General features: G+C 40.2%; 1 protein-coding gene across 1 annotated transcript in view; it reads right to left on the minus strand.

Annotated features, from left to right (window-relative positions):
* Positions 1-1,211: 1,211 nt before the first annotated feature.
* The window catches only part of UNC5D (unc-5 netrin receptor D), a 525,876-nt gene continuing 514,070 nt past the window's right edge, over positions 1,212-13,017 (minus strand). Inside the window, exon 17 of the mRNA XM_040994252.1 lies at positions 1,212-1,467. Within this exon, the coding sequence (XP_040850186.1) occupies positions 1,263-1,467 (205 nt within the window). The 3' untranslated portion in view covers positions 1,212-1,262. The remainder of the gene's footprint in view (positions 1,468-13,017) is intronic.

Consider the following 13,017-nt stretch of genomic DNA (forward strand, 5'->3'; position numbering starts at 1 on the left):
TTGACCAAAAGTAGCATGAAGTAGAATGGTATGGTTGGTTGGTGTGACGAAGTAGAACTGAAAGCTTGCTGAACAATGCATATGGTTTTTGGGACATGGTGACAAAGTTATCACTCAGGTCTACTTACTCACATGTCATTTAGAGCAAGGACCATGTAACAATTCCCCTAAAACACAAAAAGAGGATGACCTGTAGCCCCTATGACGAAATTTGGTGATGACATAGTATGAAAAGTTTAGACAACTTAAAGAACCCAGATTGAAAAGTGCAATAAATGTGTTAATTCCATTGGAACAGAAATGCTGGAGAACTGAACAGCCACTTCCTGCCAGTACTATAGCATTTTGGAACTCAATATGTTGCCTATATTTCCCTGGATCTAGCTTGACCTGTCTAATACAGTGTATTCTATCAGTGGTGTGAAAATTGGGTGGCTTAACTGGGAATAGAGATGGCTCTGCTTCTGTTGAGTTAGAAGAAACAAATTTCCATAAAGAAACCTGGAAGCTATGCTCCTTGAAAACTACATAATTGGGGGGAAAAAGAGTATGGGGGAATATCCACGGGGGGAAAAAAAATGAAGGCAGGGAAATCTACAAGAGTTAGTTGGTGGCCTATCTTACCTCTTGATTTCATCTTTAGGACATGTCTAGAAGTGACAAAGTGATGCTGGTGTGGTACACTTGGACCTATATTCTACATGCTTTGACTGACATGACTGAAGTCAAATAGGTGGCCAACCACGTTTCGTTGCTGAAAGCTAGTTTGACAAGTGCTTTCCGACATCACAGATGTCAGCTGGTAGACAACGCTGACAATCTGGTAGCAGAACAAGCTAGCCCTTTGGGGCACTTCTTTAAAAACCTGTTTCACAATATGCACTTGATCGGTCTCTGGCTTTCAGCCTTATTGAGTTCATGTTTATTTTGTTTCTATTCTTTTTTCACATGGCTAATTCCATGTAGGTATGTCGTCACTTTTATCCTTGCCACACCAAACCCAAGGAGTGCACCTAGTGTTAACCCAAGTGTGGATTCAGAAGGGACTGAAGAGCCCTCCGTAAGTCAAAGCAAGCTTGTACCTTTCCTTGCCTAGTAACATGTTCTTTCTACTGCAAATTCACTTTCTTCAATCAGAGAATCTCACTGATTGTAAAGGAAGCCTGAATTATCCAGCCACTGGGCAAGAAACGGCCTCACTTTTCTTGTGTAAGCAAAGGTCCCAAAGCTGGCCTGTAGTCTGTGTCAGGAGAGGAGGTGGACTAGAGTCCATTTTGCCTGCTGTAGTTGAAGTCGGCTTCATCAAGCTGGGATTCTGCCATGTTAGAGAGTTTCGTGTGTGTCCTTCCAATTTCTTCGAGAGCACAGGCCAGGGAGTCGAGGTCACCATCGTGTTGATGACGCGCTTCCCACAGGTTCAAAATGACAGCAGATGGGCTACTCTGTGTAGCAAAATAAGACAAATTCCTAGAGGAAGGTAAACAGGAAACAAAAAGGAAAACAAGTAAAAATCACCATAAGGAAATGAACATGGAATGTCAGTAGATATTGTTAGTGTAAAACAAAGACTTGCTACACAGAACTGGGTTTGCATCCCAGTTCTCAGTTGAAACTTAGGAGTGTTATCAATGGTCTTATCACCTGCATTATTTCTTGGTACTTTCCTCCCTTGGGCTCCTGGTATGTATGTTTGGCATTTACATGTAGGCTCATGTTTCCTCCTCAATCATCCCCCTTGAAATGCCCAATCTCCATTAGTTCATGTGATAGTGTAACTCACTGCTAGTTTTTTTTTTTTTTTCAAAATATCTGGCTCCTCTCTCTTCTGGTAAATAACAGGGTTATCAATGTTTGAGCTCCAAATTCTTAATCTTTTAATCCTTCCTCAGGGGCTGATATACTCGTTGAAGTTGCTATGAATGACAGTGTCCAGCTACTGGACAGTGTTCAAACCACCTCAGCTTTGCCCCTTCTTTTTGTTTATACTACTTGTATTCTATTAGCTTATGACTTGAATCATAACAAAAGCCCCAGAGTTCTACCAGACCTTGTCTCCAAAGTGCACTTTCTTTCTCACTTTCTTTCCTCAATCATAACACAGCTATTTTGTTTGCAATACTTTCCTTGGTCTAGCCTAAATTTGGTTCTGGCTGGCTGACAGGCTATCTTTCTATGTCATTGTAACTTCTGCAGTATTGAACTTTTGGGACTTAAGGGAGTAGTAACAGCCCAGACAAGAAAAGGTATATCCATATACAAAGTTAACATACATGGCATAGTTAGTGCTCAATTTGTGTCTTCTACATATAGTACATCTATGTATAGCATCATGAAACAAAATGAGCAAACCTCAAATTAGGCAATACTTCTTGCTTTGACTCTATCTGCTTAGTAGGAATTCGCACTTTCTCCATTTACCCTGCTTACAAAGCTTGCTTTTCTGCATTGGGGCTCAATTCTCATCTCTTCCTTCCTCAAAATGCTTTATATTCTTCACTTTTTTTTGGTGATTGTGCTTAAAATTTCCTGTACATAAAAATGTGTTTGTGACAACAGCTCAAAAAGCTCATGGAAAAAGATTACAAGTAATCATCTGGAAGAGAAAATTTTGGCATCCTTATATGGATTTTTCATAATAGGCATTTTCTATGAACTTTTTGAAACATCCCATATGCATGAAGTTAAATGATTTTTGCATCTAAAGTATTAGTTCCACTTTCAATTAACTTTTTAAAGTAGCGTCATGTATTGGGTATATGTGTGTAGAAGCGTTTCCTTCCCATTTTGACTACTTGAAGAGCAATGATCATATCTACAAAGGTTATGAATATGTTACAGCACTTATTCATAATACTACGGCAGGTGTTTGCTCAGTAACCATTAGCTGAGTAATTGAGTCCTTTGTACAGGCCTTTTTCAGGTGATGGGATATCTTTAGTGAAAACAAGGGTAACCTTTTAGACAATAATCCCATTATGATGAAGACTAAGACAACACAAAGGATTAAAGGTCACTGTGACTCACTGTGACTTTTTCAGTAAGGATAGAAAGGTTATCTCTGGTAATATTCTGATGAGATAAGATTTTCTGGAGTCAGTCAAGAGTTTCCTATTTTGAAAATGGTGCCAGTCAACCTGCTGCCTACTTGGGTTCCACATCTATGGAACTGATTCAGAGCATTTGGGGAATTAAAAAAAAGAGTGTATGAATGTGCACAGTGCTTTTCTTGCCATTATTCCTTAAATTATACATTATGACAATTATCCACATTGTATTAAGTACCTTAAAGTAGCCTGGAGATGATTTACAGTGAGGATCATGTATGTAGGTATACTGCAAAGACTTTATCATTTTATATGAGGGACATGTGCATTTGTGAATTTTGATGAGCTGGGGAGGTGGGTCCTGGAATCCGTTCCCATGGATAACAGGGAATGGTCCTTTCTGAAGCAGATTTGCATAAAGGAGAGGAAAGCGTTTGGAGAAGACAAGCTTTTAAGGGCACATTACCATTTACAAGTCCCATTCCTACCCGGCACCAAGTAATTCTCTGTGAATAAAGTGTTATTTTATTCTAAAGTCCTAAGAGACTGCTCATGGCCAGTTGGTTGCTAATGATTCATAGCATACATTTTGGAATACCACATGCACTAGTACTTTTTCTATATGTGAAATTTTAGACAGGAAAACCCAGCTTAAAAATGTTCTCTGGTTTTATTATTTTATTCTTCTAGATTTTTGTTTTCCTTCACTTTAGTTTTTCTGAGCCTGTCCCCTACTCTTGGTTAATCACTATTTATATCTGTACTAACAGAAATGGCAGAGAAAATCCTATTTAAATAGCTTATGGGATGCTGGTTGTTCTTATTTAAGAACTTTGAATGACTGGCACTTCTTCCTGGTTGAGTGGACGCATTTGCAGACAACAGGGCTCCAGCTCCCTATAGACGCCCTGGCTGACATTCAGGTGGCACACCCCTGAAGTCATAACTTAGAAGGCAAAATAGAGAGGCTGTGTATGAATGGACTGGGAGCAGTCTGTGGCCATCTCACTTAAGGTCTATCATGAGAATCGCTTTGCTTCTGGCATGTGTAACTAAGCCTTCATGATCTCTATTGCTCTTGGAAAATAATGTAATAATAAAAGCAGAATTTTCTCATAATTATATTGAGGATTTATCTTTTGTAGTGAACAACAACTTCTGGCTTTGTTGCCTACAGAGGGACTCCACTGGAGCAACTCCAATCCACCACCAAGGTATAAAAGCTGCCATAGATGGTATGAATATGGCTATGTTCTAGAAAAATTGACACTGATGGAACTGCCAGTTTTCACACGTCACAATATTATTCTTTACTTGATTTTTTTTCTGATCATTTAAAATTTTAATAACTTCCTAAATTGTTGGCTATGAAACATAAAGGGGACTGATTTGGCATGCAGGCCACTGTGCTAACCCAATCTAGATGTCCATCGGTAACACGTATTTTTAGGAAAATCTTACTGAACTTCTGGCTTTGTGCTTATATTTGGAACTTGGTAGTCCATAGCTGGAAAGAAGGTCTGGGCACTGAAGTACAATAACAAAGCTACAAGTGAATTCCAAATAATACAGTTTGAATATAGTGATGACTCTCTCTGAATACAGTATTAAAAATATTCATGAAACCTTGAGGAAGAGGACATGAGCTACAGAACGACTCCTTCTACGCGACTGATTCTGAAAAAATCCTGCAAATGGAATTGCTGTCCATGGCTAAAGAAAGGTAGGTGATTGAAAGCCAAGGATATACTTCCTGCTTGTCCCAGGCTTTGGAACACATTGTAGTGAGGAGAACATGCGCTCTGCAAAGCAAAACTTTAAAAATGGAAACTCAGAATAACACGTCCCAATTTCAGATTTGTGAATACACAGCAGCCTTATTAAAAATGATGCACTCAGCTTTATGGTCAATAAACAACCCATGAGAATGATTTAAAAAGTCTGCCAACATCCCATATCTGGTTAGCGTATGGCTGATCCACTTCTGATCCAACTCACTGTTAATAACCTGGGGAAAGCATCAAAAGATTGCACAAGTGTTTGGGCAACTAACACCCATATGTGGGAGCCTTTGTCTGGCTCAGTGTTGACTGTTTTGGTTATCAGTGGAGTGAACCAGCAGATGGAAGATCCACCCCTCATATTTCTCTATAACTCCTTCCACATAAATAAATCATTAAAGACAAAAGATAATTGGGTATAAAGAAATTCTGATATCATGCTTACATGTATTATCAACAACTATGCATGGAATTCACTTCATTTTTTTACCCAAATGAATTTTGTAAAGATTTATTTATTTATCTGAAAGACTTGGGGGAGAGGGAGAGAAAAAGAGAGAGAGATTGATTGAGAGATTGAGAATCTGCCATCCTCTGGTTCATTTTCCATATGACCACAATGTTTGTGGCTGGGCCAAACAGAATCCAGAACCAAGAGCTTCTTCCAGGTCCCCCACATTGGTAGCAGGGGCCCAAGTGCTCAGGTTACTTTCACTGCTATTCTCATGTCATCAGCAGGGAGCTGCACTGCAAGTAAAACATTCAGTACTCAATTCAGGATCCATATAGGATGCTGGTATCATAGGCAGAGGTTTCACACACGATGCCAAGACCTTGAAAGCTTTTTGAAGTATCCTTATACTAACTGCATTTACACAGCTAGGACAGGATTATATAAAATATCCTACAATTGTAATAGGCTGTATATTAAAGTTAGCTGAATTCTATTCCTATATAACTACATGGAATTGAAACTGACCCCCAGATGAAGCTGTGGATGTAGATGCTAGATAACAGGCCCAGGTCTCCCAGCCACCCTGGCTTAGCTTAACTTCACTGAACTGAAGGAGTGGTTTATCTGGTTGTGTGAGAGTTCCATCACTGGACCTGGACTTGTGAGGTCATTTGTTTCCTCAATAGATTGCACCATGGCTGCCAATATTGTTTTACTGGATTTCATTTAAGGAAATTCTTGGTCCAGGGAAGAAAGTACGAAAGCCCACTTGGCTATCATAAATGATCGTAAGCTGGAAGTGGAACCAAGCCAGAAAGCCACTGTGATCTAAACAGCTCCTCACTGTCTGGCGGGGGGCCAATCTGTAGCTGGCCCTGTATGTTTTTGTTATTCCTGCCTCAACCTTCCTTGTCGCCTCCTGATAACCCCAAAGTACCCTCATGTAGAAGGGCCAGAGGTTTTAAGACTCTGAGGTTCTGATAATTTCTCATTTGTTAACAGATTAAACTTTCCTTTATCCTTAAACTTTTCCCTCGCTATTTTGATTTGGCTTTAGGGAGTAGATATGAGCTTTTGTTCATAAAACGCATTATGATGTTTTGCAGATTGCTTTACCATATATGCCTTTTGTTGTCTCTACAATATCCCTTTGACTTGACTCAGATCCGTATCTATGTGACCTAGTTTTCTTTCAAATAACACTGGTGCATTTAAGTACTAGCAGGTAAAAAAAAAAAAAAGGCAGGAGATGTTAATACTGCAGAATAATATCCTTAGCAATAGAGAATTTTTTAGGCAATTTACCAACTGCCTTTGATTTGTTTTGGTTTTGAAATGAATACAGAACATCAGCCAAAACAGTGATACTCAATATCTGGGAAGATGTTTAAAAACACATTTTTTCCCCCCGCTGGGAAAATTTTGAAAAATGTCTATTATGCTTTAAACACTGTTATGCGCTGAATCCGGGGAATTTTCTGTCATAGTCTCTTTAAATTCTGATCAACTGAGATCATTTTGAAAGTAAGATTTTTATTTCTTTGTGGCATCACACATACGCTGTAGGCTATGCAGATGAGATTATCTCTGAGTTTTGATGTTTTCCTTTAGAATCATTCTGTTGACTTCAGTTCAAGAACTTGGTCTTCTCCTCTGGAACTTTCAAGCTGACGGATGCTTGCTGCAAGGGAGCTGAAGTCATTTGTCCATGTGAAGTCACTGAGGATTCATGGTTGCACAGATTTTTGTTTAGTGTCATTTACATCTTATCCGTACACCTGAGTTGCTGGGGGTGAGTAATTCATTGCCATGATTAACTTCACCTTTCAGGGACTTTCCTCTCTCCAGCTCCCAATGGAAATCTCACGACAGATGTGGAAGCCAGGGAAGAATAAAAGACGTTTCTTTACCTAACCAACTCACTAGCTTCGGGCCAACTCAAAATGGTGTAGGTAGGACAAAAGTGAGACCTTTGCTAAAGGAGTCTTCAAACTCAGATTTGTTTAAGGATTTTCTTTTCTTCTGGTAGTATCAAGTCAGTGAAGAAGGGAGCAATTGTGAGACTAAGATGAAACGCTGCCATGGGGGGGGGTCTTTGTAAATGAGATCAACGGGAGCTAATTTTATGGGATGTGGTTAGAGATCCTCCTCTGCCTGCAGGACTGTGAAAGCTTTCAGGTTTTCCCAAAATCCCTGCAGTATTCAAATGCAAACGCCTCAGCACCCCAGCGTATCTAAATCTTCAATCAGTTAGCAAAGAGATTAGATAACAGTAAGGGAGAGAAAGGCTCTGGTCTCGGTCTCTATCTTCACCCTGGGGAGAGAGATTGCAGAGCTACCAAGGGCACATTGCATTTACAAGGGGAGAAACTGCCTTTCATTCTCATTTCCAGATAACAAAGCACTTCCTTTAGCTACTCCCACCCCTGTTACCAGGGTGGGCAGCAGACTTGTTTGCAAGCTGTAAACTCTTCCAGTGACTTCTTGTGGGGATAAACTTTATCAGAAAAATGTATCCACCCCCCAGAAAAGGGGGTATCCACCCTATCTGAGGAAGAAGTGGGCAGTGCTTTCATGCAAATGTAGGCTTTCACTCACACTTCCAAACAAAAGGCAGAGCTTAACATCCGTAAAGCCAGATTTCTAAACTATTGCCATTTATATCTAGTGAAAGTTTCTTGTTTTTCTTTAGCAATTAAACAGTATATTTTTTTAAAAAAATTATTTCTGGGTAATTAATCAGCATAAAGAATGAAAATTCAGCTAAACTGCCTGTAATAAATTGGGACGCATCGTTACAAGTGTCTGATCCTACTCTATAGTACCACATAGGGAATTGAAACATAGTCATAATGGGAAAATATTAGTATCTCTGCTATTATCGTAATTCTCACTTAATGAAAGCTGCATAGGTTCAAAAAATCCCTTTCCCAGGATGTGTCTGCCTTTGTGTCTCCCTGGGACCTGGGGGATGTACCATTCAACCACTGCTCTTCCAAGTCAAAAGAGGAGGGCCGCTGAAAGGGGCTTGCTCTCTGCACAGAACTGGCATCTGATTGTGCCACCCTTCTCTATCTTTTCTCTTCCTGGCCCGCTCTAGTCCTGAGCAATACTCATGTGTGTGTGGTTAGTCATCGTTGAGATAAACTTTTATCATGGTGTGCCGGATATGTGCCTGTATGTAGAATGCTTCTCTAAGTAAAAGACAATGACCTAAATTGTTTCCAGACTCCCAAATCACCATAATAATATGAAAAATATTTTTCACCTAAATAAACCCATACTTTGAATTCTATTTTCCCATTAAATTTATTAAGTACTCTCCTGAGAAAGCTCTAGGTAGATTGCAAGTTGCCTGAAAGAGCATGTTGTCTCAGTTTTTAACTTTTAAGTTTCATTGCTGACAGGCTAAGTGTATGACAATTTCTCATGGCAGGTAATAAAAACTAATGTAAACCTCTATTTTTTCATTGTACTGGGATATATCATGGAAAATAACTGAAATTACATTCAAATTTCCTGTTCAAGGATCTTGTTCAAGAACCCAAGGGTGAAAAAGAATGATGACCTTTCACCCAAGCAGAAAAGTTTATTTTGCAGATCCCAAGTGAGAAAAGAGTGAAATAGTTATAACTTTACTCTTATTATTAGTATTACATTTTCACTGAATTTTTAAAAAATGATTTTAAGAGTATATATTTATTTGAAAGAGTAAAACAGAGCCCAGTTGCCGACCCAGTGCTCACAACAGTCAGTTCTGGGCCAGATTTAAGCCAGGAGCCAGGAATTCCATCGAGGTGTCCCAAATGGGTGGCAGGAACCCAAGCCTTGAACTAGCATCCACTGCCTGCTTGCTTCCTGTTTGAGCAGGAAGCAGCAGGACTGAAGGCAGAACAGCTGGGATTAGAACCTGTTCCCAGAGTGAGCTGCCAGCCTTGTGAACTGCGTCTCCCCATCCTGGACTGCAACTCTGGCTCCTGTCTCACTCTGTAATGTCTCAAAATATGGGGCAAGTGGCACTGGCCTCCCATATGAATGCTGATTTGTATGCTGGCTGGTCCACTTCCATTTAGCTCTCTGCTTATGACCTGAGAAAAGCAGTGGAGGATGGCTCAGATCCTTGGGCCCCTGCACCCATGTGGGAGACCCAAGAAGCTCCTGGTTCCTGTCTTCAGATCAGCTGCAGCTGCTGCAGCCATTTGGAGAGTGAACTGGCAGATGAAGACCTTTCTCTCCTGCTTTCTATAAAATCTGTTCAAGTAAAAACAAATCTTTTAAAAGGTAATTCAACCCATTTATATAAAACCTCAGGAACAATTGGAACATTTAAAGGACACTCTAATCAAATAGGTGAAATCCTATCATTTCTCAAATTATGAAAACATCCAGACATACTGATGTCAGGTTTTTAATATTTGTGAAATAACATAATGAAGAGAAACATTATGCTATAATTTTACTTTGGAATGTCCATCTTTTCTGAAAGTGACATTAGTCTATTCCTTCAAAGACCAGCAGAAACCCATGGCTGAGAAGAAGTGACACCCCTTCTGTCATCTTATGGTGTTTACAGTAGGATCGTGTATGTTCTATTGGTGGAATATAAAAAGAGTTGCTTTTCCATTTTGCCTTTGGGATGGACACCTGCCACTTAGAAACCAGAGACAACTTGTTCATCGTTAAACTTGTCCCAGGGCTGTCTCTTTTCAGCTTCATACTAGTGGGCAGTTTCATGAGTCATTGACGTGGACAGAATAAAACCCCAGTACCCACCACATTGTTACAGTGGGTCCTTTTGACTTTCCTTGAAGGACTTCTCAGCTTTGAGAAGCTGCCTAAGTCCAATGGGCCAGAACCAGAAAATCTGCTTTAGACTCCAATGTATTTTGCCTCCAAGGGGCTATGTAATGCTGCATCCATAAGTGTTCATTATTCAAAGAGTCTTGAAGATTTTTTTTTCTGAAATAGCAGCTCTATACCCATTTTTATTGTTTTAAGTTTACAGTGTATTCCTCAGCCTAGGGGCTGGAGAACCAGGAAAACTTAGCTGGATATAGCCGTAGTAAAGGAATGAAAATGAAGCTGACTTTCTATACTCCTTTCTCTATTTTCTGCCCTTCTTCCTTTACCCTTCAAAGAAACCTGGTCATTCAGATGAGAGGGGATAGGCAGGTAGCTGGGGGAGGATCTACTGAGCTGGAGGTATCTATAAACCATTAGCCCCTGTCCAGTGTGTAATTCTGTTCACCCACTTTTCAATCAAAACACCCACCTTTTGCAGAATGCATCTGTTTCATTCAAGACCTGGGGGAAAGATGCCATGAAAATACAAATACTAAGCTCCATGTGGAACTTTATGGAGGTATCACAAAACTTCCCAGGTGTCATTCAGCCACTAAGAAATAACTCAGAAAACTTTAATTGGAAAAGGTGTAAGAGCTCTCTCTCTCCCTGTCCCTACCCCTTGCTCTTTTGGGACCTACTGGCCCTTCAAGATGGGTTTCTTCATATGTGGGGCAGCCTGTATTCACATGTGCGTATGTGTGCCTCACTTTTCAGATACATGAACTTAATATATGTCAGCACCTAGAATTGCTACCTTTCTGTGGAGCAAGAGCCTAAACTATAAATATGTACACCACACTACCCACTGCACAGGGACTGTCCCAGCTGCTGAACAGTTATGTAAAGACAGAAAAAGGTGCTTCGTATTCTTACTGTGCCCTCTCCCACTGCCCTCTGGCCATTCCATTTACCTTTGCATCCAACTTAGAGAATGAGCAGAGCAAACAGACACGACCTTGATGTGGGATGTTTCTGGTTCTCATTCATGAGGTGGCAGAAATACGGTAGAAGTCATTATAGCATTGCTCCTCAGCCACGACTTAAAGGAGTTTGAATTCTTCAGTCTTTACATTATCACCCCATGGCCCTGATATCTGAAACATATTGGAACTGTCCTAGCTACCTGATTCATAGGAGATACATTCCCTGGCAGTGTGTACCCATTTTCAAACATGTCAGTTCTTAAGGGAGGACCTTGGGAAGCACTATTCATAAAATGCTATTGATCTGCTGCTTCTTGTGTTGGAATCTTTTCCTTCATTCTAGCTTCTCTACCCATGCACCCCTATCCCATGCATATGCTCTCATAGCAACTTGGTCAAACCAGCTTTGTCCTCACAGGGGCCTGGAATAGGAGACTCATGAGGCCTTACTTATGCAAGACTCGTTTAACAGTAGTGTTCCAGGTGTTGTCCCAGTGAAGACAGGACACCCCTACCATAACCACTCTGTAACTTTCAAAAAAACCTTTCATGTTTGTTCATGTTAATTCTATCATGACGGAAGGTCTTATGGCCAGGCACACTATCAAGAAAATGTTCATGTCATCCATTCATGAAACGGTTATTGAATATCCTTTAAGTAGATGCTCCTTATTGAGCAATATTTAACCATAATTTTTGAAAGTATAATAAGAAAGAGCCAATGCTATTGCACAGCACGCTAAAACTCTGCCCACAATGCTGGCATCCCATATGAACTCCAGCTCAACCTCTGGCTGCTATGCTTCAGGTCGATTCCTGCTAATGTACCTGGGAAAGCAGAAGAAGATGTTATAAGTACTTAGGCCCAGTACCTGGGAAAGTAGCAGAAGATGCTCCAGTTACTTAAGCCCCTGCTTCCCACATGGGAGACTTGGATAGAATTCCTGGTTTCTTGTTTGAACCTGAGTCAACTGTGCCATATGGGGAGTGGACCAACAAAAACTATCTCTAACACTGCCTTCCAACTAAATCTTTTTTAAAAGTCTGAAAATACAAAGTCTTGTGAAAGTTTAGATGGGGCAACTACTTCCTCAGCAATGACCTTGCTTTGCCACTACCTCCGTCTTCCTAGAAAAGTCCTTAATTATCATCCAGTCAGCTTGCCAGTCACAAGTGGCCAAGGGCATTGGAGTGGAGAATTACGACAGCTGAGTTTACCAAACAACTGTATCATCTCTGCATGGAAATGCAGCAAGTGTCAACATTCACTCAGAGCATCTATAATTGCACCTATTATCTAGGACATTCTTTGCTAAAGCATGCCAGGAAAAGTTTTAGAACCACCTGCTTTGCTGGCCTCACAGTAGACACCCCTGAGAGTCCTCACATTTTCCTGGAGGGCTAAGCCTTTAATATCATATTCTCTGTTTTTTTCTTTCTTATTCAGATCGAAGGAGAAATTTGCTTGGTAAAGACAGATTATCACCAGTTGCATTTGCATTTACAAACAGGAGGTGAAGGGAACATTTCCACTGGCAATAAAATAAAAGCAAATGTTTTCTTCCCCTCCCTTTGAAAATGCTACATGATTTGAGAGCTGTTGCTTTACTAGCTTTTCAACACTTCTGGAAATTTAAAGTGGGGAGGAGGATATGTGGAGGAAGAGTTAGACAAAAGTGCTGTCACAAGATCAAGTGAAGTGAATTCTCTGAGTAGAAAGACTGGGCTTTGTTATCTTTTTGTGGAGTCCCACAGTTGATGAAATCGCAGGCGATGGAATACTTTTTTTATCTGATAATAGTGGCTTACTGAACGTTTTAGATTTCTGCATTTTAAGCTATTAACTCCATACTACATTGTCAGCAACTGTAGGATTATACAACAGGAAATTGTGATTACATTTTTTAATAAAACAATTGTTTATTGAAGTTGGTGCCCTGCAAGGCAGTGCTGGTTTGAATCCCAGCTGC

The sequence above is a fragment of the Ochotona curzoniae genome, unplaced genomic scaffold (genome assembly GCF_017591425.1).
Source record: "Ochotona curzoniae isolate NIBS_2020 unplaced genomic scaffold, NIBS_Ocur_1.0 contig_899, whole genome shotgun sequence".
Lineage (NCBI taxonomy): Eukaryota > Metazoa > Chordata > Mammalia > Lagomorpha > Ochotonidae > Ochotona > Ochotona curzoniae.